The 25,574-nt window shown below is 39.6% G+C and overlaps 1 protein-coding gene and 1 long non-coding RNA gene across 4 annotated transcripts in view; both read left to right on the forward strand.

The window, feature by feature from the left end:
* The first annotated feature begins 222 nt into the window (after positions 1–222).
* The window catches only part of PTPRG (protein tyrosine phosphatase receptor type G), a 704,217-nt gene continuing 678,865 nt past the window's right edge, over positions 223–25,574 (forward strand). For all 3 annotated transcript variants that reach the window (XM_026679640.2, XM_026679650.2, XM_087954524.1), the window contains exon 1: positions 223–1,252. In XM_026679640.2, coding sequence (XP_026535425.2) covers positions 1,168–1,252 — 85 coding nt within the window. In that variant the 5' untranslated portion in view covers positions 223–1,167. The remainder of the gene's footprint in view (positions 1,253–25,574) is intronic.
* LOC148131987 (uncharacterized) lies at positions 21,991–24,276 on the forward strand. Its single transcript, XR_015747271.1, has 2 exons — positions 21,991–22,750; positions 23,948–24,276. It is a non-coding gene; the product is annotated as an uncharacterized LOC148131987 (long non-coding RNA).

The following is a 25,574-nucleotide window of genomic DNA, read 5'->3' on the forward strand; positions in this document are numbered from 1 at the left end:
CATGCGGCCGAACGAGAGCGTGGGCAGTGCCCAAGGCAAGCGAAGGGACAGGCTGGAAACTAGGCGGCACCCCGTTTTGCCGGCACCGCTGGATGCGAGAAGCGCGTCTGTGTTGCCCCTTTAAGAGCCTCGAGTGCGCGCAAAGCCCTCCTCCTCCCCCCCGCGCGTCTCCGCCTCCTCTCCTCGCCTCTCCTTTTCCCTCTCTCTCTCTCTCCTCGCTCTCTCTCTCTCTCTCTCTCTCTCCCTCTTCCGCTCCCGCTCCCTCTCCGCTTTAAAGTCTCAGCCAGGATCCAGGCTCACATGTTACTTCCTGTATGGAAGAATGGAAAGGTTCCAGCAACAGCAGCTCCTGCCTGACTCTGCCTCGCCAGCTTTCGCCGGAGCCCCAACTTCCAGCAGCGGGATGGATTGAAAGCAGCTCCGGGCAGCCCGCCTCGCCGCCACCACCACCGCCGCCGCCGCTGCTGCCCTTCTTGCTCCGGGCTCCCCATCATTTGGGAAGGGGACAAAATCCTCCCGCCTCTGCCGCTCACTGAACTGCCGTTGGCAGGAATGCCTTTTCCCCTCTGGCCTGCCGAGAGGCTGCCCGCATGAAGAGTCCGAGCCTGACCGAGGTGCTTTTTTGTCTCCAGCTATCCCCGCTTGGCGGCTTGGAGCGAAGTTGGGAGCTCCGGGCGCCCGACTTTCCCCGCAGCGGTTCGTTTGGCTTCCGAGGCCCTTGAGCGGCGCTGCTGCCTCTGACTCAAAACTCCGGGAATCGGGCGTCTTTGCACCCAAGGCGGCGATCCCAAACCGTGCAACTCCGGAGCGGAAAGCGAAGCTGCGTTATTGCGCTTTGGGGAGTGTGAGAAGGACTGGAACGGCGCGGAGCTGGGAGTTGCGGGGGGGGAGGCGGCCGTCCAAAGAAAATAGCCAAGAATTGTTCTCCTTTTGTTTCCAGCCGAGGGGGGGGAGGGAGAGGGAAGTGTACAAGTTTGGTCACCCTCCACAAGTTTTGTGGGGGATTTTTGTGTGTGTGTTGCCTCTTTTTTTTCTTTTTAATTTTTGGAGGGGGAATGCGTGAGCGTGTGTGGAACCCTCGCCTTTTTTGTTTTTAAATCCGTTTCAAGAGAGCTCCCCCCTCCCTCTTGCTTTAATTTTTTTTTTCTCCGATGTGCGGTTTTGGACATGCGGAGGCTACTACAACCGTGTTGCTGGATCTTTTTCTTGAAAATCACCATCTCCGTGCTCCACTACGTGGTGTGTTTCCCCGGTGAGTGGCAATCGAAGCGTGGGATGGAGGGCTGGAAAGAGGCTGGGGGGAAGGGAGGGCGGGCGAGGGCGCCAAGGAACCCCGCAGATGTCGCCCCGAGTCCCGCCTCTCTCTCTCTTCTTCCCCCCCTTTCGGTGGACGAGCCTCTCGCTCTTGGCTTTTGCACGCCTGTGTGCCCCGCCGTCATTCGTGGCCGGCGGGCTGTGTTACGGTGGGTGCGGGCAGTTTGGGATCCAAAGGCAGGGACGAGAGAGAATGCATTGCAAGATATATATTTTTCCCTCCCCTTCTTGGACCCGATTTGTCTCCTCCCCGGGCAGGGAAGAAACCGGCTTTTTCTTAGAGATGAGGCGGCTTCGTTCCCGCGGAAGCTCTGGGGACTCCGGTTTGGATGGGGTGAACCGGGGAGAAAGAGGGGAAAAAAAAAAAAAGACCTTTGAGCCTGGCTCGCTGCCCTTTGCCGTTTGTTCTCCGGACAACTTCTGCTTTTGAGATGCGCAGTCTTCTTCTGCCCCTCTTGTGCCTTCGCCCTTCTGTTGGAGCAATGTGGAGGGGAGAGGGGAGACCTTCAAACCAGCTGCTTGCTGCACTTAATGCGGAGTAATAGGCTTCCCTCCACCCCCGCCTTTAATAGAAAGTGAATGTGTCTGATTTGGTTGGTTCTTCTCCCTGTGTTTTATCTGCCACGACTGCTTACTACTCAGCCTTCCTTGCCTTCCTATCTTTCTCTTTGAAGTAGCCACATGGAGAGTACTGTATAGTATCTCTTTTCTCCTAATTCTCTCCCCCCCCCCCCCCATCCAAACTACTGGTTGAGCTTGTTAAATGTGTAGGCTTGGTTGGAGAGGCAGAGAAACTCCATCTGAATGTTGGAGATTTGGCTTTAAAAAAAAAAAAAAACTGTTGCCATAACATGCATCTCCCTGTCAAAAATTATTGTGCTTATTTCCTTCTACATCATCAGACTTGGCTTTCTTTTATTTTGGCCTCTTGGTTGCCCTGCTGAGGTCTGGCATTTGGTGCAGTGCTTCCTAGGCAGACCCTGAGTGTGGCAGAGACAAAATGCCAGCTGTGGATGTGTGCTTGGTGGTGCTGGTATGTGTGTGTGTGGGGGGGGGGGGGAGGATGGCGGGAGAGAGAAACTAAAAAAAATCCCATTCTCAAAAATTGGGTGTGCAAACTAGCCATATCAGCCAGGTGGAAACAAGGTGGATCATGTCTATTTTGGAAATCACTGGGTTCTCTTAATTTCTTACCTTGACTTTTGGCTTTCCTATATAGCTGTTTGTGCATCTTTTTATTCTGTTGAACTTGAAAGGTGTCAAGCCGTTGACCTTGGTACGGATGGAGAGGGGAGACATAGAAGAAGGTCAGATCATGCTCTCAAGGGTGGAGAGAAAGTATCAATTCTGACATTTTAGATAGATGGCCTAAAACCTTGTCCAAACGGTCCCTTTCGGGCAGTTCTGGAGTCTAGCCAAAGTCATTTTAGGATGATGGGCATTTGCTTGACCCATCTGATTTCTGAAATGCAGGGCAGTGTGTGTGTGTGTGTGTGTGTGTGAGAGAGAGAGAGAGAGAGAGAGAGAGAGAGAGAGAGAGGGAGGGAGACATTCATTGTGTTTGCCTGTTCTCTTGGTAGAAAACATGCATGGTGGAAACATTGTTGGAAAAATTCTGTAGTGCAGGATGGATTTTCGTTTGCCCATATCCCTTTCTAAGCTGATCCCAGAGCCCAGAAAAAGTTAAAAATGTCAGGGAAGCTTATGTCTTCTCTCTGAATTATTTTCTCACCCCACCTTCATACTGTAACACAAATGGGCCAGCAGAGGCACTGCTGAGTTGCTTGTCTTTTCTGAACTGCATTCGACATATGTATACCCCAAAGTCTCTCAACCTGTGTACACTGATCAGATAATGCTACATTTCAGAACAATTCCTGAAACCTATATTTAAGGGAAGGAAGGGTGTCAGCTGCTCTTGCCATTTGCTGTAAATTTCAGTACAGTTTTGCACATCACAGCTGGATAGATGATGAATGCCTGGAATTTGCCTATTTATTATTAACAGTGCATAAAATGCCCACAAGGATGGGTTTGTAACAAATATTCCAATGTTTATCAATTTGCCCTTTTCCATTTTTTCTTTATAGAAGAGATGATGACTAGCAAATTTGAATGAAAATATTTATCACTGGTACAAGCAACTTCTTCCTGCTTGTGTTTTGTTAAAAAAAAGCTTTAAAATCATTTGTTTCTTAAAAATATTTCAAGGATCCTTAGGCTAAGAAGAACTGTAAGGAGCAAATCCACATTAGTTTATTCCAATCCCAGAAAATGTAATGGGACTTCTTTCCATTCTAAAATTCATACCATGTATTTTAGAATGGTACCCTTAAAAAAATTATAATAATCTAAGTTTATCTAACTCTATACTGTTCATATTTGTAGTGTCCACACTTCTTTCCTGATTTTACCCCCAGTGCTTTTTTTTCCTTAAAAGGCTAACTTAATATGAATAAGCTAATTTGATAAAACAACTTCTTTTCTTTGTTATGGTTGGCTTGTTTTTTTTACTTTTCATTAGCACCTCTTTATAGCTATGATTTAAGGCAGAACACAGATCTTTTTGATGTTAATGTTTATAGTTAATACATGCATAAGATGAAATAAAAGATGGATAGGAAAAAAAGACTTGAGGTTGCAATTCTTTGATGAGATGTTCTAGCTAAGGAGTAAACCTCATTGAATGTAGTCTTATTTCTTCTTAAAAATGCACACAGGATTGTACTATAAAGGTTTAAAAAAATCAGAGATCAATAACACCATAAAAACTTTAATCTTACCGGAAGCATACCCCTTTTATACCTTTTTCCAGACAATTCAGAATGAGCCAAACAGAAAAGAGAAGGCATGGGGAAAAAAACTTGCCTCTGTTTGCTATACTGCTGCTTGTGAGAAAGAACCATTTATCTTCTTTGTATTGATTCCTTCTCGATTTCATCCTTCCATGTGATGCCTTTCTTTCTGACGCGGTTATATATTGTACAGTAATTTCACCTAGAAGGCAGGCTGTGGGAACGCTACAAGAAAACAAGCACTGATGTAAGTTTAATGTGACACTGGTTGAAGACTGGTGAATGTATATCGGTGGAATCTAAATTAAGTAGCTCTTTCTGCAATAGAACATTTTATGGATATTCTGTGCAGGGTCCAGCTTACATCTACAATCTACTAGGACAAATGACACTTAACAACAATCCTGGCTACGCAAAGGGTGAATATTAAAATGAAGACACTGTTAATTGAAATCAGTGCATCTAATAGTGTATAATGGTATGTTTTTATGGTTTTAAAATGATAGTGGGTGTGTTGCTGAAGTGAAGTTGTGGGGTTTGGTGCTAACAGTTAAAACATTTACGCAGATAGAATACTTTGCACCAACCTCTGCTTCAGTCTTTGGCTTGGGAAAGAATTGGAAATTGAAAATAATTAAACCCTGAAGAGGCACTGATAATGGCAGCTTCACATTTTTATAGTGCTTTATTTATTTCTTCAGCTAGTTTGATCGGTAGGAAAAGAAGATTACTTTCTCCATAGTTTTTAGGTTGTTAAATTTACTCGCTCTGGCGTGACTTGTAGTTCACTGCTAGGTTGGAGATAGGATGTCAACCTTTCTATGTTGGTGGAAGGGGCTGCATTTTGGAAACAGTACTTTTTCTGAATGGCTGAGGCCAACCAGAGCATCTGGAGAGTTTTATGAAGAGCCTGCAGGCCAAGCATGGTGGGAGTTGTGATCTAGCACAACTGAAGGGCAGTCATGTTGGGAAGAAAGCTCCTAAAGCTATCTGGAGTAAAAAAATATGCCAGATGCAGGGGTATTCTACTGTAGGAAGTTAAAAACTGCCAAGGTATTTACATATATTTATGTGTTTCTGTATTTTTACTTTAAATTTATACAGCTGTTTAGTCACTGGAAAGAAACATAAGCCATAGCTTCTTCAGTTATGGCTTGTCTAATACATCACAGTTGGGTGGCTTTAATTAACATTGAATCATAAACCGTGACAAAAAACAGAATAGCTGGCTTCACACTGTGTAGCATCTCATAAACAAGCATAGCGGTGTAATGCCCAGCCCTTATAGTTTGTAAATCAGAGTTGATGTTCTGCAAAAGTGATCAGTTACGATCAGTATCAAGGGTGCCCAGCCTGTGGGTCGCAGCCACTAGTGGGTTGTGAGGGATTTGCAAGTGGACGTGGAAATGGCTGGTGAGCGCACGTGTGCACACATGTCCTCACTTTCACGAGCAATGGGTGAGTGTGTGTGCACTCGCTCCATTTGCATGAGTAGCGTGCATGTGTGCATGCTGCTCATGCAAATGTAGCTGCACACATGTGCGCATGCCAGCCACTTGCATGAACTGTCCCCTCCCATCCCCTGTAAACATTGGGAACTCTGCAATAAATCTATCCAGAATTACACATATTATCATAGTATATGCTTGCACTGTTTTCAGACACATCTAGCTATGTTTTAAAATGGTGGTATCAGAATACTGTAAATCTGTGTCCCTCAACCTTGGCAACAAGTAGATGTGTGAACTTCGACTCCCAGAATTCCTCAGCTAACATGCTGGCTGGGGAATTCTGGGAGTTGGAAGTTCACACTTTTTTCATGCTGCCAAGTTGAGAAATACTTCTGTAAACAGTCATGCTGAGATTTCCACAGTACAATTTTTGTCCTTTTTTAAAAAAGAAACTAGAGTGCAAGAGTGATAGAAAGTGAAAATAGGTGAGCATGGAGGAATTTGCAATGAGAAATCATTCACATACCACTGAAGTTGACAGGTTTTACAAATGCACAGTAAAATACGTGACAACAAGTGCTGGAAAAACAGACTGCAATGTGAGCACATGTGGGTGGAAGGAAGTGTAAGATCCTGAAGTTGGCTGTGAGAGGAGAGACAGCAGACTGGAAAATAAGAAGTAGCCAGGCTGCGGCCTTCACCTAAAAAGTTAAAATGAACAATCCTTATTGATTAACCTGCAAGCTCATAATTCTTAAGTCAAAATGAGCCGATGTGTAACTTGTAAGACTAAACAATAAGCAAAAGACGTGTTCTTAATATGGGCATCCATGGCTACATTACTGTTCATACTTATTATGAAATATTCTTGCCTGAAATTGTTGGGCTTCCCTTTGTCTTTTTTTTTAAAAGGTTGTTCTAGAAATGTATGCAATTTTTGTTTGTGCTTGGGGTGGTGTAAATAAATATAAATAGCTATTTGAGGTAAAGAGCTACTTAAGCAATAATAAGTGAACAACTATATTTAAACAATACATTTGAATTCTTAAAACCTGCTTTGATTTCTTTAATATTATTGGCAATAGCTGAAGAAATTGTCATATATGAAACTGAAGTCTTTGACCCTCTAATTTTGGATATTTTGGGGGTATAGCTTCATTTAAGTGAAGTCCATTATGATCAAAGGGATTTGAACAAGATGCTTTATAGCAGGGGTGTCAAACTCATGATGACATGTCACATGACATATAACTTCCCCCCCTTTGCTAAAATGGGGTGGGCGTGGCCAGTGCATAATGCATCTGGCCCGTGGGCTGCGAATTTGACAACCCTGCTTTATACGTTGAAGACTGATAACTTCAGGTTCTGTACCAAGCCACACTTTTTCAATCAGTTGTCTAGTTTATCATATATTCAGCTGTAAATCATGGACTGTTATAAAATGGTAAACTATCCATTAACAGACTACAGTAAAGTAAAACTAAAGAACCTAAAGAGTATGTATTACTGTAGTGCAATGACTCATGTTAAATGGTGTGATTTGCATGATTTTGCAGACTCAGTAGTTCATTCAACAAATGTTGGTTAAACAGGCTTAACACATTATGTAGATGGTCCCTTGGGATGAGTTGTCTCAATATTCTTAAATTTAAATTTCGTTGGTATAGAAAAGTTTTCAGCAGATGGCAGCATCTAGCTACCCTTGGCTGATTTTTAAAAAAATAAAATTTCAGACTTAGCTAGTATTAGGATGGGAGGCTACGAGGAAACCCTAGAGGTTAGATCCAGACTGGAAGTTGAAAACTATCCCAGAAGACAGCATGATAAACCTACTTTCCTGCTGTTGTCAGGAAAACAACTTGCAAATTTCTATTTAGTCAGGCTCAGTTCAAAAGACTCTGACTTCATGGAAAGAAAAAAAACATTTTTCAACAAAACGTTTGTGTCCCTTCCTATTCAATAAGATTAAATCTAGGGAAATCTAGTTTAAATAATTTTGAATTGGCTTACATAGCCTGTGTGGAAATTTTTAAAAAGTATTGGCTTTGCAGTATGTATTTTCTTAGGAACTTCATTTATTATTTCACTCTTTCCCTTGGGGGTTGTTATTGAATTGTTTTGGAGCACATATGCAGTTTTTTGAGGCAGATTTATTACAATTTGAGAGATTCTGCCTAGTCAAGATTTATTTTTTTGTAGTTTTACCTTTCTTACTGTATCCGTAAGCGTTTAAAAGCCAGTTCCTTGCATCTTATTCATGTAAGCTATTTAAGTTCCTTTTTTTAAAAAAAATGTGCTTGAAATGCGGACTTAACTTACAAAAGGATTTGGGATGTCCTTTAGAAAGCATGGAATATAGAACAGAGGGTCCTCTAAGATTTGTCTTGGCCCCGGAGCTTGTTGGAAATGACAGATCTTACATTTTAATGACTGCTTTTTCCTTTTCCCCTCATGCGCTGCATTTTTCTGGAAATGTCTAATGAAGTCCTTGAAGATTAAGGATGTCAAGTATCTCTGTCTTCTTTCCTAGGCAATAGACATGAACTTGTAAGCAGGCTTCAGACGAAGAAGCGGCTGAGGGAAGACTTTTGATATCGCCTAGCAAGTTTATGGAAGCTAGTTCTATAGTTAATGATGCAAGGGTGTAGCTTTTGAAAACTTGCAGAGTCTTAGAAGCTGAGTATCACAATAAATATAGCTTGGGAAGGGAGAAAAAGGGGTTTTGCACCCAGGCTAGCGTGAAAATGTTACATCTGGTTTTGGTGTGGGCATGTAAGGCGTGGAAAAGCTAATTACTAGTTATAGAGTTTATTTTATTAAGCATTTATATCTATATATCCATGTCTATTGACATATTTGTAGGCTCCATTATTTGAAGATGTTATAAGTGCTTATTCTTTTCCTTGGAGGTTTTTTAAAAAATAAAATAACTTCTTATAGAAAATGGATTGAGTTTCCACATGGAATAGCCATCACCCTCAATCCAAGGATCTTGATGGTCTTGATGCAATATTTTGGCTAGAGCAAATAAAATGCTTAGGTCTCAGCAGGAAGAGAAGACGAGAAAAAAAAATATCAGATGCATATCAGAAATGCTTGTAACTCATGATATGCTTAGAGTACCAACATTCTACCAGTTGGATTTCAGATGTTGTATTGCCAAATGCCCTTTTAATGGAAACCTTTGCTTTTTTAAAAAAACGACACAGCATTGTAGTCTGGTACTTTGTAATCAGTTATAAGAGAAAAAGGCTAAGATTCTATACAGTGTGATGAGAACTGCTTTTTCATACCAGCAGATTTCAGAAATCCTGTTAGTTCTGATTTTAAATCTTCCATTGCTAGTCCTAACTATTTTGGTAAGTGTGGAACCTAGTTATCATATTGATAAATGCTAGTAGGACTAATTTTCAAGTCCGTCTTGGCATCACAAAAAGAAATTGGGAAAAGAGGCTAGTCTTTCTTCCTATATTCAGTTGCCCGAATATAGATTTCTCATTTGAAGGTGAAATGCTCATTGGAATTATTGTATTATAATCTTAAAACTCTTTCTAATCTTTCTAATCAGACCTCTGAGAGACTAATGCATTGGATAACTGTTTGTAATCCAGGTAGTTACATTAAGTCTGACAATAAGATGCTTAGGTTTAGATAACGTAGTTCTGCGTGATTGGACACTGTCAGTATCCAAACAAATTTGCTTTTTCAAGATATGGTTGTTAGCTGCTCTCAATAGAGTCATATGCTGCTGCTCTTAACATTCTTAAGGACTAAATTAACCAAAGATTGGTAAACTACTAGATCTGACCCCCTCTGTTGTAGCCCTGGAAATTTAGATTTTCCCCTTTCATTTTTTAAAAATTGGACCATCAAAACAAAGGCTCCTCTGCTTTACATATAAAATGATTTGTTTTTAAAGCAATTTTAAATTAAATTTAAACAAAGCCGATTCATGCGATGGGTAGCTAGATAAATTTGAGAAAAATAAAGAAGCTTAGAATGGAGTTGGCAGAGATGGTCAAACTGGCTATTTTGGGCAGAGATGGCAAAACTGATAATTTTGATTAAAGAGAAGAATTTATCTAGTTACTGTATGTTCCTACTTAAAAATGTTCGACCTGAAACTGAAATAAATGAAACTTTGATTTTAGGTTTGGAGGATTAGAATGATTTTGTAGCTATAATTGGCTTGAAATAGGGAAATTGTAAAGCAAAAGGTTGAGGGTTTTATTTTTGTACTCTACTGCGCTGAAAAATGTTTTCCTTCCTCTTTGCACCCTTCTTTCTCTTAGCTTGTATCCTTTTGTATTTTTATCTTACAATAAAATTCAGTAATATCTTAATAAACAAGCTTACACGAATACTTTCAAAATTGGTGAATGGTTCCACTTTGTGTAGGGTTTAATGTATATAATCTGTAGAAAACTGTATATAATCAGGTTACTTTGTCAACCAGAGGTCCTTTGTAACCTTTGTAGCTTTGGCAGCCCAACAAAGGTGGGGGAGAGGGGAATTGGGCCGTGCAAGGAGTGGGCTGTTGCACATGTGCACGTAGCTCAATGTGTGTAAGCGACGGGCTGGCTCGCATGTGCAGGCGTGGCACCCCGCCGCAAGTCCAACTGCATGCACACGCTGCAGCCCAGGGGTTGGGGACTTCAGTTGTAAACAACTTGGATAGTTATTTTTAAATTGTTTAATAAAATTAGATATAACAGGTACTGCTGATCTACAATTCCTAGAAGTAATGGTGATGATGTTGGTAACTGTATTGACATCTGAGTGGTCATCAGATCACCATCCCTGCCTTAATAAAATATAGAAATATAGTTCTATGACTCCCTTTGTTGTTGGACAATGCTATGAGGTAGCAGAAGCCAGGTTCAATTCAAGGTTTCCTTTTTTTTTCCAGAGTTCAGTTTTCTAGCTATTAAAATGGCCATTTTGAAAGGTTAATGTCTTGCATTCTGTGTTTCTGATTGCAGTTTTGGCCAAGGCTTAACTACGCAGGCTTCGAAATTGCAACCTTTCGCTTTTTCATTTTTTTTTTTTGCTGCTTTTAAACATCTTGGAACATATATTAGAAGGTTAGACATTGTGTTTTTTTAAAAAAATCCTTACATTTCATGCTCTTCTCTTTATTGGCTTTCTTTGCAGTAATAAGAAACGATCAAGCAATCCATAGCCTGTTTCTCGTAACGTTGGGAAGATCTGCTTCTAAATATTACCATGGGGAAATCTTGCCTTCTGATAATGCACAATCAGAGACCTCTATTTCCAAAAAGGAAGTGGATAGGTTGTCCATCAATAGTGAAATGCTTTTCATAATGATTATCAATGAAATCTCTTTGGCAGACGTCATTCTGTTAACTAATGGTATTTTTCCTTCAGGGATGGATGAGGGGCAGACAGCGTGCCACAACGAGTTCTATCCAGCCACTAGCTTTTTAATTTTCTTGATTTAACATGTCTTTTCATGGTTCTGTGGTGGACCTCACCATATTTACAACCCAGATCCTGTTGCTGTGGGGCACAATGGCTCAGCAGTCAAAGACACTGAGCTTGTCAGCGGGTTCAAGACCTAAGTGCTGTGCAGTGGGGTGAGCTCCTGTTACTTGCCGCAGCTCCTCCCCACCTAGAAGTTCGAAAGAATGTAGATGCAAGTAGATAAATAGGTACCACTTCGGTGAGAAGGTTACAGCATTCTGTGTGCCTTGGTGTATAGTCATGCTGGCCACATGACCACAGAAGTTCTTCTGCCAAAAAACAGATGAGCACTGTGCCCTAGAGTGAGACAGGGGAAATCTTTATTATTACCTTTTCCGATTGCTGATCCCGGGTCATGTGACTGCCTGTCAGGTACTTGGCAGCTTTATGCCAATTTTTATGGTTGCTAGCTGCATCCTGTGGTCACATCATGGCATTTTATGATGGTTTTGTCAAAAACTGGCATTTACTTCCGGTTTTCACCAAAAATGACTTGGAGCTATCAATGGGTTTGCTTAATAACTTACCACAAAACAAGTCGTAAGTTGGATTAGTCATAGGTGGCCCACTTTACAAAGGTAATGTAGCCTGCCCATTCCGTACGAACATGTTTTCTATTTGTTTGCCCTATGGCTTTCTTCAAAATGATGTCTTTCCTTATTGGCCTGATAGGACTTTTTGCTTTTTATTTATTTTTTAATGAAATGTGTATCAACAATTGGCTGCCCACCTTATTTGAATGAACAGTGTAAACTGGCCCTGGGGTTAACTATGATTCACATGAATGTGAAAGCATCCAAAGCATCATTGGATGGCATCCATGGAATTCCATAGCCCTGTAACAAAATACCATAATTTACTGAATACCAATTCCTGAGAAATGTCAGCATCATTACAATGCGGCCAGTGTTTCACAAGATGGCAGCTGTTTTCACAAGATGGCAGCTGTTTTGCTGTGTCATTGTGCAAGGAGGGGCTGAAAAAATCCAAGCCATGGGCTACTTCATTATTAGGCATTTTTAGTAAACAAGAGCACAAGTATCTTTGATGTAGGAATTCTGTGATTAGGACCTACAGTGAAACAATCAGGCTTCAAAGTTTGTTTCAGGAGGAGAGAGAAAAAACCACAGGAACAAGCATAATTACAACCAAATGCCAATGTGAAATTTGGTGATCCCAAAATATCTCCCTTTAATTTGGGGACATTTTTTTATTCCTGATTTTGGTAAACAGAAAAGTTAAAAGAGACAGATTAAAAAGAACCCTGTTAGATTTGACTGCTTTCTCCATCTTTGGACAGCAACATACGAAGTCTGTTTTGAATTTTGTGGTTGTGTCCTTTTATTAGGTAATGACCAATTCCTGCATTTCACATTGAAGTGACCCAAACTGAACCTGAGTTCAGGCAACTTCTCAGCCTTATTTTCCTGAGCCCACACTAGGAATATGAGCACAATGTGTATGTTGATTCTAAATGCACCAAAGAGATGAGAGTGTCACCAAGTCTTATCACAGTGTTCATTGTGCTGTTCTATCATCTGGAGCTACAGCAACAATCAAATGAGGGGTTGTCCCGAGATTGGCTGTAACTTTGACACACTCAGCAAACTGAAGCCAGAACAAAGTGACTCCCCTCAGGTTTTGCAATATGTACAACTATTGGTTGGATTTATTTACTTTTAAAAAAAACCTGTGTGTCAGTACATGGTGATATGGAACACTATGTTGATGTACAAGGTAGTCCCTAAAAATCTTAAATTGCATAGAATTGTGTGAGTGAGCCTGGGGTAAAATGTGACTACTATTTTCTTTATTAGGAGGGAATGTAGCATAGATATGGGAAAATTTGGTAACTTAGTTTACACATTTTGGTATAATCAAATGTAATAGAAAATGCTTTAAATCTTCAGTTGACTAAATCTTTAATAGACAGCAGAGATGAATATATATGGACCCATCTGGTGATGACTATGGAATATGGAAGGCTGACTTGGAAGAGATAGTAAAGAATGTCAATTGACAAATGAAATAAAAGATGTAGATATGCTATATGGCTGGGAAAGTTAGAGAAAGGCGAAGAAAACCTTGTCGCCAGTAATCAACCTCTAGATAAGCAGGGATTAAACCAGACAGACAAATGGTAAACAACAGCCCTAATCAAGGAACTACCAAAGTGAAAGCAACACATCCACTAATATTGTTGTATATAAACAGACCAATCCCCATTTCCTTCTAGCACTGAAGATCTTACCTAGTTGAGTAACCAAATGTCTGCAAGCAAACGAAGGAAGCTCAAAGAAGACTAAGGGCCTCACCAAAGCATGTCATCTGAAGGTTGCCTGTTCCATTGTGGTAGAGCTGAGCACACATGCAAGGAAGCTGTAGTCTTAATTATAAATGAAAGGTCTAAAACATACATGAGAAGATACGAATGGGTGTCAGTTAAATTGATGCTTACGATTACAGGAACCCATAGTTTATATATTGTGCTCCATCAAATAATGAGAGAATCAGTGAATGTGAACTAGGTGGAAAATATTCTGTTAGCTGACATGAATGGATAGGTGGGAGTAAAACGAGGTACAGAAATAATGATGGGAGTCATTCAAAATTCCAAGAATCACTGCAAATGGTGACTTTTGAGCATTTATTTAGAAAATATCTAGTTAGATCAGGGGTGTCCAACCCACAGCCCATGGCCCATGTAGCCCTGGACAGTAATACAGCCCCACAAGATCGTAACCTTTTAATATTATGTGATTTATATAAATTAACTATATTTTATATATAGCCCAAGACAATCCCTCTTCACTCAGTGTGGCCCAGGCAAATCAAAAGATTGGACATGCATGGTTTCAACTCTGTAGTTTAAGAATACTCATACATATGCATGACAAAGGGATAAATAAACATCCAAAAACATGGCTTGTTCCGTGTGGTGAAAGATTGAGAGAATTGGCATAGCACATAAGGGTGGAATGTAAAATTATATGCTAGTGTCACCCATGGATCTTGGAAAAATTGCAAAGAGAGAAAAGGAAAAGGAATTCTTGGGTTACAGTAGTGGTCCCCAACCTTTCTGGCTCTATGGACCAGCAGTGGTGGCAGGGAGGAGCGGATGGTTTTGTGCATGCGCAAACAGCTTGCACTAATGGAGCTTCCTGTGCTTGCCCACCACTTGGGCACCCTGGTTGCCAACAGGCCACAGACAGGGGATTGACGGCCCTTGAGTTATAGCAGGGGTCCCAACCACCGTCCGCGGACCGGTACGTCCGCGGAACAAGTCCTACCGGGCCGCTGGTTGCTGGGTGCCGCCATCTTTTTGATGAAAAAGTGCTTCCAGAGCTTTTCGGGTAGAAGCCATTTCTCCGAAAAGCTCACTGGAAGCTAAGCGCCGCCATCTTTTTGATGAAAAAGTGCTTCCGGTGAGGTCACCGGAAGCACTTTTTCATCAAAAGATGGCGGCGCCAGCTGATGCCGGTACCGGGCCGTGGCGCCCAGCTGATGCCGGTACCGGGCCGCGGCATAAAAAAGGTTGGGGATCACTGAGTTATAGGATTGTCATTGCTAAGTGATGCACTTACAAAGTGTAATATCATGTGACCGCATCACTTTACGATGGCTGTCCTGGTTGCTATTGGTAACCTCAAGATAATGCTGGTTAAGTGGGAATAGACGGAAACCCCAGATAAAGAGCACAGGGGTGATGAGTGAATTCATGGGGGTAGCAGTGTAGGTCTCAAATTAGTATGAGGGAATGTTTACTGTAAAAAATGAGAATGGGAAAAGGTTAATGGTGTTTATAGAGGAAAATTGAAGAAATGTTAATATGTTAATGTAGTATAGAATGGTTGTGCAATTAATATAGGTGTGAAGACTACATCTGCCTGGTGATTAGAAGGATGTTGTTATTCTTAAAGAGAAAGTGACAAGAATGAATATAAAGACTATAGGATATCCACAAAGATCAAAAATGGACATTATTCTGACTGAATTCTGTTGGCGATTGTGGGAAATTTGGGAAGTGCAATGAAGCTTTATGCTGGGTAGGAAGTGTACAAGTCACATTTTTGATCTTCAGCGGGTCATTGAAAAATGATTGTGAGGTGTGAAAGCATTCTGTACATGCATTGATTTAGAAAAGCCATAAAGTGAATAGGCTTGAATATTCTACACCAGGGGTTCCCAACCTGGGGGTGTGAGACGATATTCCAGGGGGTGCGAGAAAAGTCCAGGTAAATAATAGGATATTGGCTATATGTTGGCATTTTTATTTATTATGCAATGGATTAACTTTGTTTTCATTTTAGAGTTAAGTATCGTTATTTAGTGGCCGTCACATACATAGCTGAAAAGATTCAATCCTACCATATATTTAACACGTTCAGTAGTTCCTAAAATCTAAATTTCAGGGGGTGCGAGGTTCGAGTGAAATTTCTTTAGGGGTGTGGGGCGAAAAAAAGGTTGGGAACCACTGTTCTACACGAATATGAAACAGGATTGGTTACAGAGTGCAAAAAGGGGAGACGATGGAATGCATGAAAATGAATGCTTAGCAACTGGCTCAAAACTGAAATGGATTAAGACAAAAATTAATGTCTCTCTGACTTAAATATGTTTATATATAAGTATGTAAAGGGCGCTTTTGGTCAGTTTTGTCAATTGGGTATGTAAACGTAGGTGTACTTTTGTATGCAGATGATTCTGTGGGTTCTAGTGCTTAAGGCATCAGGCAAGAAAGGAGGAGATCATGAGTTCAAGTCCTGTCTTGGCCATGAAAGCCAACTGGGTGACCTTGGTTCGGTCAGTCACTCTCATCCCAACCCACCTCACAGGGTTGTTGTTGTGGGAAAAATAGGAGGAGGAAGGTTTGTTTATTTGTTGACTTATTGATAAAAATAATAAAGGTGGGGCAGAAGCAAACAAATAATAATCCCAGTGATTTGTAGTGAATTTTAGATTGTACGATGTGATAAACTATATAGATCTGAGAATGTATGTGTTGGAAACCAGGGTAGTTGCATCTGACAGAGAAAACTGAGTGAAGGCCTGTAAAAAAAAAAACCTAGAGGAAATAGATGTGAGTAACTTCATAAACGGTTAATTAAAGATGAGAAAATGAAATTTCAATGCGTGCAGGCAGGAAAGTTAGCATGTAGCTTGTGGTCTGTTGCATGTAAATATACTTGATAATCAAAAATTGCCAATTAAGAGATTATTTTTCTGCCTACTTTGTTGTAGACAAGTTGAATAAAAGTAAGCTGAATGCAATGGGAATAGGATGTGAAGTAATCAAAGAATCCAGAATCAATTTCTGCTGAATGTATATGGGCTGAATAGGAAGATGGGTGTCCAATACAAAAATAATAGATTGAGATGTTTTGGGCACATAGAATGAATGAGGATTTAATCTTAGCTATACAGTATAAAGGAAGAGGAAATGGATTGAAAGGGAGAGGCAGATTGTGTCATGGTTTGATGGAGTTGTTGGCATCCTCAGAAAGAAAGTAAAGGCACTGTATGAAGTAATGCATGACCATAGTTGAAACAAGAAATATAATTTGGAACAGAAGGGTATGACAGGTGTTGCAAACATTTTTTTAAAAAATATAGATGCATTCCCTATTTTCATATTTATTTATTTCCTCATCTTTTGGCTTAATTTTATTTTTTTATTTTTTCTGGATTCCAAACACCAGGGAATCATGTGATGGGTATGCCTGTTTGTGTTTAAAACATTTAAAAACATTTTCCAGTGAAGTTTGCAATAAAAATACGGAATGCAACATAACAAAGAACCCAGTACAATTGTAACATAACAAGATAATAAAATTCAGTCTCAAAAAGAAAAATTGTGTAGAGAAAATAACCAAATAATCAAAATTTCCTGGTTTATGTAGATAACTTGCAATTGAGAACATTAAAAAAAACACCATCTGTCGTGTTTATGGAAGTAGTGGTGGATTGTCCAAGAAAGAGTCTTCAGATGAAAATAATTTTAGTAGATAGATTTGTTCCATCAATTCCAGCAATTCAACCTTGTGCTCTGAGCTTGCTTGTTTTCTTGCAGACATTTTATTGCCTAACTAGATAACATCATCAGTGCTAGAAGAGAGTGGGATTTGCTCTCTGTTTATATACAAGAATTATTTTCTACTTGATTGGGATACTAACTCGGACAAGCAATCTAACAATAAACAATAGCCTAATCAAGGAACCATCAGAGAACACTCCCACCAACACCAATAGGACAAGCCCCTTGTAAATAAACAGAGAGAAAGCCTCACTCCCTTCTAGCACTGATGTCAGAGAGCACCAAGGACCTCATGGATTTGTTCCTTTGGTTACAATAGTCTCTAAATTCCTTTTAAGCCTTGTCTCTCACCTATTCTTTGCTATTATTTTTCTTTTATGTTTTTGTGTAGTTGTTTCTGTGTTAATGCTTATACCACCTTTGAACTATGGGTATGTGGAAGAGTCCCTTTCTGAGCATAGGAAACTTGGGATATAGATATTTGTTTGTTAAAATTTAGAACAAGGATGTTGGGTTGAGCCACACTTTTAATATTCTCAAACGTACCACATTTAGAGTTCATTTTTTTCCTACCATTTGTAGTCTATAGTATATATATAAACCAAACTGTGTTATGAAAGGCCAATTTAGGCAAATAAATTATATATTTATTTCCAATGACTGATGGGTGAAGAAAAAAAAAAACCTATATAAGAAATGGCTTTCTTGTCTATTTCAAATGCAGCTTGTTAAAAGCCATAACTTAAACCTGCCTGTTGATAGCTCTTGCATCATATTCTAATTGGTGAGAATAACTAAACTGAGTTTCTAAAATTAGTTGTTTGTTTTTCTTTTCTTCCATGCCCAAGGGTCTTGCATCAGACTATGTGGCTTGCATGTCAGGATTCCAGTTCAACACCTTTTCTCTTCTTTAACTATTTAAGTAAGTGTTAACACGTGTAAGTTTAGTGACAATGTTTTCAGAACCTGTGATTTGCCTTCAGATTGTTTCTTACTACATTGTTAATGCATAGTAGAAGTGTTTTTATTGTTTACAGTGAATAAAATCACTGTTATGTTTGTAAACCCATGGCTGCAAAATGTGGCACCCTTTAATGTTTGTTCTCTTTGGTTAAACATAGGATGCTGTTCCTCCAAATAAATTGATCAAATTGTGCTTTCGGAACATTTGGGGTTTTTTTGAAATTCCAAATCAGTGAAATAAATATTCTAACAATATGTACAATGATGATTTTTCTCAGTGGGATTAATATCCCTAGGTTTCCCCAAGAATTTCTCACCTTCCCAAAAACAGGGGTACCTTGAAAAAATATTTTTGTGTGTGGGTTCACTTCAGAGAGTCTGGTTTCAGGGGAATAAATGGACAATTCTGTAGCATATCTAGGATGTAGATTTGAATAGAATAGAATAGAATAGAATAGAATAGAATAGAATAGAATAGAATAGAATTCTTTATTGGCCAAGTGTGATTGGACGCACAAGGAATTTGTCTTGGTGCAAATACTCTCTATACATAAAAGAAAAGATATATTCATCGAGAGTCAAAAATCATCAGGTACAACACTTAATAATAGTCATAGGGTACAATAAGCAATCAAATCATATTGGGAAACAGTCAGTATAGATTGTAAGGATACAAGCGACAAAGTTGCAGTCATACAGTCACAAGTGGGAGGGGAAGGGTGATAAGGAGTGATGAGAAGATTAATAGTAATAGTAGTACAGACTTTGTAAATAGTTGGACAGTGTTGAGGGAATTATTTGTTTAGCAGAGTGATGGCTTTCGGGGAAAAACTGCTCTTGTGTCTAATTGTTCTGGTGTGCAGTGCTCTGTAGCGTCGTTTTGAGAGAAGGAGTTGAAATAGTTTATATCTGGGATGTGAGGGGTGTGTAAGTACTTTCACAGCCCTCTTTTTGACTCGTGCAATATACAGGTCCTCAATTGAAGGCAGGTTGGTAGTAATTGTTTTTTCTGCACTCCTAATTATCCTCTGAAGTCTGTGTCTGTCCTGTTCGGTTGCAGAACCAAACCAGATAGTTATAGAGGTGCAGATGATAGACTCAATAATTCCTCTGTAGAAATGTATCAGCAGCTCCTTGGGCAGTTTGAGCTTTCTGAGTTAGCGCAGAAAGAACATTCTTTGTTGTGCTTTTTTGATGATGTTTTTGATGTTAGGTGTCCATTTTAGGTCATGTGATATAGTAGAACCTAGAAATTTGAAGGTCTCTACTGTTGATACTGTGTTGTCTAGTATTGTAAGAGGTGGTAGTATGGGAGGATTTCTTCTAAAGTCTACTACCATTTCTACAGTTTTGAGTGTGTTCAGTTCCAGATTGTTCCGGTTATACCATGAGGAGGTTTCCTGTCTGTATGCAGATTCGTCTGTTGTCTCGAACGAGACCAATCACTGTTGTGTCATCAGCAAACTTCAGTATTTTAATAGATGGATCATTTGAGATACAGTCATTGGTATATAGGGAGAAGAGAAGTGGAGAAAGCACACAGCCTTGGGGGGGACCCTGTGCTAATTGTACAGGTATCAGACGTGATTCTGCCTAGCTTCACCTGCTGCTTCCTGTCTGTTAGGAAGCTTATGATCCACTTACAAGTGTGTTCAGGTACCGCTAGTAGGCTTAATTTACTTAGAAGGGTGTCTGGAATGATGGTATTAAATGCTGAACTGAAGTCTACAAAGAGGACCCTTGCGTAGGTATTTGGAGATTCAAGGTGTTGTAGGATGTAATGCAGAGCCATGTTAACAGCAACATCTGTCGATCTATTTGCTCGGTATGCAAACTGCATGGGATCTAACAGTGGATCCATGATGGTTTTCAGGTGGGACAGCACAAGCCTTTCAAAGTTTTTCATAACTACAGATATTAGAGCAACTGGTCTGTACTCATTCAGTTCTTTTCTTTGGCACTGGATGATAGTAGAGTGTTTGAGGCAGGAAGGAACATAGCTCTCTAATGATCTATTGAAGATTCTGAAGATGGGGCTCTTTAAGCAAGAAGGAGTCTCTCCTGGTGCTTTTCCTGTCTTTGTCTGTGTATGGATCCTGCACTTTTCTGTGATCACCAGAGGTTATGTGGGTTGGGGTTTTGTAGGCCTGATTGTATAAGTGGCTGTATTCTGTAAAACATCTTTCATCTGTAGTTGTTGATTCCTTCTGCTTGGGAAGGATGTTTGATGTAGCCAGTTATGTTTTTAAGTTTTCCACATGTTTGCTGGTTCATTTGTTGAGAACTGATTCCTTAACTTTTCAGAGTAGCTTCTTTTGCTGCTCTGATCTCTCTCATTAATGTTTCTGGCCTGATTGTATAGCATTCTGTCACCTTTTCTGTAGGCTTCCTTGAATGGTTACTTAAGTTTAGCTGGAACCACTATATATTTGCAGGTTCCTTGTTGGTACACATAAGTCTTCGCAGAAGCTGACATAACTGAACAAGGAGAGATTTAACCTGAAATAAGGAGAAACTTTCTGACAGTGAAAACAATCAACCAATGGAACAGCTTGCCCTGGGAAGTTATGGGAGCGCCATCACTGGAGACTTTCAAGAAGAGATTGGACTGCCATTTGTCAGAAATGGTGTAGGGTCTCCCGCTTGGGCGGGGGGTTGGACTAAATGACCTACAAGGTCCCTTCCAACTCTGATTATCTGTTATCTGTTACCAAACTCCTGTGTGTTTTGGATTTTTTTCTTTTGGCAGCCTTGTATAGGTTGGGCTCTTTTTGAAGAGATGTCTGTGTAACCAAGAGGAAATCAGATTTCTAGCTTTTCCCCCCTACAGGTATTTAGAAAGCAATTAGATACATGTGGATAAATACATCAAATGTATTTTTTCCTTAAGAAATTAGGGTGGCTTATATGGAGTTTCACATAGGAGACATTTAGGTATTATAATTTATAATTTCAAGGACCAAATCGTAACAGCTCAGCCAAAGGTCAAGGACTGCACCCAACAATTAAACACGTTGATTCTACCTCCAAAAGACCTGCAAAATTATTGCAGATTTTTAGGCTTCAATATGACAGAAGTTAAAATAATTAATGGCACTTAAATAGGTGATTGACAGTATTCATAGTAACTGGTGGGATAGTCATATTTGTTTTTAACTCATATTAAATGTTAACAAGTTTCTCTCCTGGCTCTATGTGCTACTTTTTCGAGTGTGGCATCAAGCACCCAGAAAAAGTTGTGACTTCTTCTAATAGGTAAAAGACTTCCTATGCAATGTTGGCTAGAAGAAGCCTTTGACGCCTTCCCTTATTACTTTCTGTTACACAGAGCTTAAGACTAATGGTAATGAAATAGAATTTCAATTTGTAACCCACTCATCTGTGTCAAGATTGGATTCATTCAATTCCGTCTTGTTCGTGTGTGCATGCAATGTTGGTGCCACTCAGGGAGAACATGCTGATAGCACTTAACATTTAATTGCTTCTCTTGATTCTGTTTGTAAATTAGAGCCTTAAAGAATCTGGAAGAAGGCTGCTACCGCATCTTAATGTCTGAATTGAAATATATAAATAGAACCCCAAATGCTGGAGCGACAGATGAAAGCATGCTTTCACATCAACTCAGTTGTGTTCAACATCGTGCCTTATCCTTTAAGACAGGGGTCCCCAACCACCGATCCGCGGACAGGTACCGGTCCGTGGAACAAATCCTACCGGGCCACTGGTTTGCTGGGCGCCGCCATCTTGTTTTGATGAAAAGTGCTTCGGTGAGCTTTTCCGGGTAGAAAGCCATTTCTACCGGAAAAGCTCACCAAGCAGCCGCCATCTTGTTTTGATGAAAAAGTGCTTCCAGTGAGCTCACCGGAAGCACTTTTTCATCAAAACAAGATGGCGGCGCCCAGCTGATGCCGGTACCGGGCATAAAAAAGGTTGGGGACCACTGCTTTAAGAGAATCTACTCGTTTTGATGGGTTCCTTAGTTTCTAGCATTGCCAAGAGAAAATAGTTTTATAAGCTACAGTGTATTTCAGTCTTAGCCAGAATGCATATGGTAGGTGGAATCTACTGAGCGAACGAATTCCATTTTCACCCTGAATTCTCCTACAGATTGAGTGTAGCAGGTGAGTGACTAAGATGGAATAAGGGTTCATGTTACTCTGCGCATGGAAGTTTACTTGCAATTGGTAAAACGTGGTAAAAGAGTCACTGTATTGTAACACATAGATTTAATTCCTCACCTGGCTGCAAAGATCACTAGTAAATTTAGTCAACTAAATTTGGCCCAATTTCTACTTTCTGCTTTTCTTTTACAAGAGTAACAGGAGGAGGAAGAAGTACTTTAGAAGAAAGGGTAATGTGAAGCAAAATATTTGAATGTCTTTTTTTTCCTACATCCATCCATAAAAGCAACATACATACTTGAAAGTTCCTTTTGAATCCTGGAGTAATTCCTAAAAAAAAACTCCATTAAAGCAAAACATTTCATTTAGTTCAAAATGCCATCATTTGTCTTACATAAGATATTTACACATGAGACCTTAAAGTTATGGCCCACCAGATGTCTTGAATGTGGTCCTTTAAAAGTTGTAATCAAATCATGTTATTTGATATTTCAGAAGGGGAAAACAAAACGAAACAAAAAGGGGTAATTATGAAATTAGTGTAATTTAATTTTAGTTAACTCTGACTATAATGATGTATATTTTGTTGTCCTGGCCTCAAACAATTATTTTATTTTATTTTTGAACATTTTATTGATTTTTAAAAACAAACATAAACAAAACATAAAACATAAAACTTCTTTTTTGAAAGCAGCTTGATCCCGGGTTACATCTCTTCGTACAGACACAAATTCAAGTTCATGCTCATTTTTATATACCATTCCATATCTTATTACCATTCTACATTTTCTATATAGCTTCTCCCCTCTTTTAACTTTCTTAATTTTATTTTATTTATTTCATCTCAATTCAAATCATTATACTTATATTCTTTGTCTGTCCTGTTTCAGCTGTCTATTTTCTTTTCTCATTAAACAAAATTTCTCCTGTAATCACTGATTGGAGTATGATGCCTTTATATCTTTCCCCTAAAATTATAACACTTAATATAATACATAACTTCCGTTCGGATTCTGCTTGGTACATTCTACTACACACTGTATTTTAAAAAAAGAAAAAGTTATGAATATATCATATAATTAAAACTTAAAATATAAGTTAAAATGTATCTTTTAGAAGTCTTACTGAGATTTAACTTTAGATTCTTTTGAATTCCAGGCAGACTCCTCCTTCCAAATCCTGCCCTTATTCTTTTCCTCTCCCTTCCCACTTATAGCAAAAAAAAAAAAGATTTTTTAGTGTTCAGAAATCTTTATTGTCCCCTTGGCAATTAATTATATTTTCAGTTTAATTACCTATTGGTGCCAAAGCAGATTTTTCCGATTTCTCATTCAGCTCTCTTCGCTGTCAACGTAAGGAAGGAGAGTGAAAAAAAAAAAAACCTTTCCCTTTTCACTTTCATTCGCTGCTTCCGAATCTTCTTTGGGAGCAATGTATCTTTTATAAAATTTAAATTCCAGGATACCTTAATTGTTGCTTCTTGTCCCAGTCAGCCAAAACTTTCACTTCTTAACTTCCTCCTGCACTTTCTTTTCTGGCTGAGTGCTTCTTTGAGGCGGCCATTTCTGACCGCTCTTAACCGCCTTCGGGAAAGGGAATTTGGCCAGCTGAGGAGGAGAGATGCGGCTCCCCTCGACCCTGCTGGTGCTCCCCTGTCTTCACCACCTCTACGGGGTGGCTTAGCCCCGAAGCCAGCTGGCTCGGGGCGCTCCAGCGGCGAGCCCAGGCAGAAACAGCGCATGATCGCGGATTCCTGTCTGCCGCCGAAGCCCTACAAACCAGAAGTCCCTGGCCTCAAACAATTATTGTAGTGTGTATACAGTTCCTCAAAGGTGTGGTTGTTGACTAGAAAAAGAAAGGTTTTCTGTGGTAGATCCTATATGTTGTCCAAAACCCAGAATGTGCTACTATAGGAGTTATGCTGCCTTTAGGAAAGGAATCAGGTCCTTTTCCTTTAACCTTCCTGCTTGGCATTTTCAATTTAATTGTGACTTGATAGCACCATTATAAAATATGATGGTTTTGCTTTTTAATTGTTAATCCTTTTCAGTGCCCCCTGGGCAAAAAGGTGGGACCTAAATTCTGTATCTAAGTAAATAAAACGTTTGAAGAACTATTCGCCTTTTCATTCTGTTACATGAGTTGAAGTGTTCAGGGATTTACTGGTGTTTCCCCCCGTCACCTGAAATTTGCCCACGGCAATCTCCTTCATAATCCTTGATACTTTTGCTGTATGGGACTTGGTTTGCTTACCTGTCTCTTTATCTCCACAAAATCTGCAACTAAGACAAAAGAAGACAAGAAAGCTTTTGATGTTGACTGAAAGATGGAGGGTAGGTGAGGTTTTTTTTTTTTAAACAACTCTCCCATCTGTTAGATATTTAGAATTATTATTTCTCTGTACGTGTGATAAGTATGCTTAGCCCTTTCTCTTTTGCTTTTGGGGTTTTATTTTCTCAAAACAACAAAATTTGGGTCAGTTAGCATGCAGGATAAAAATACTAATTTTTCATGTTTGTTTCTGCCTATAATTTTTTCCTCAGAACCCATCATTAGTTTCAAATTAATAATTCTAAACAACTAAAAATTCATTCAAGGAATAATTAAGGTCCATGAAAAGAACATTCATCTAAAAAAGAGAATCTCAAATTTGAAAAATGCAAATCCTATACAAATAACGAGGTTTTATATCTGAACTTGTGGAAAGACTGTTGGAAGAAACTGATCAGATGAGAAAGACGGTAAACAGAGTTTAGAGGAAACTGCTTGTTATTGTCCCTATGGGAATAGAACCTGGGGAATGAAAATTATTGATCTAACTACAGGTTATTTTTCTACTGTCTCTAGTAAAAATTTAAACGGGATGATGGGGATCTGGCTTCTGTCAGAAAGAAGCTCTCTTCTCTTCCAATCTACCCCAACAATATTGGACAATTTAAGGAAGCCCTTCTGGCAGATTACTGGCACTCAAGAGTGTTGTAATAGCTCCTAGTTTCTTTCTCTTTGGAAGAGCATTGACATATCAATCATTAATCTACCTGTGTATACGGATTGGAGCTGGTGGCCACATTGCAGTTTTATTACAAATAAGAAAACATGAAATGTTTTTTAAAAACCCCACCCATCTAACTTTAAATATTGTAATATAGCCCGTATACAGAGAGATAAATGCAGAACTGCCCTGGTCAGCTGTTGGCTGTAATCCAAGAAATAATACATTTCTCTGGCAGACCAGAAGGAGGCAGCGATCTGCTACAACGAAAATGCTTTTTGCGGGAATCTTCAAAAAGGGAAAGAAATAATTCACATTTGCACCAGAAACCCCAAAGAAGAAATAATGTTTTCAGGAACACCTCCTGAAGTATGAACAAGGTTAAGCACTTGGTTTTAAAGTAATAATGTTACTTTTAGC

The sequence above is a fragment of the Notechis scutatus genome, chromosome 2 (genome assembly GCF_049901735.1).
Source record: "Notechis scutatus isolate UNSWTSFEM ecotype Mainland chromosome 2, rNotScu1.2, whole genome shotgun sequence".
Classification (NCBI taxonomy): domain Eukaryota; kingdom Metazoa; phylum Chordata; class Lepidosauria; order Squamata; family Elapidae; genus Notechis; species Notechis scutatus.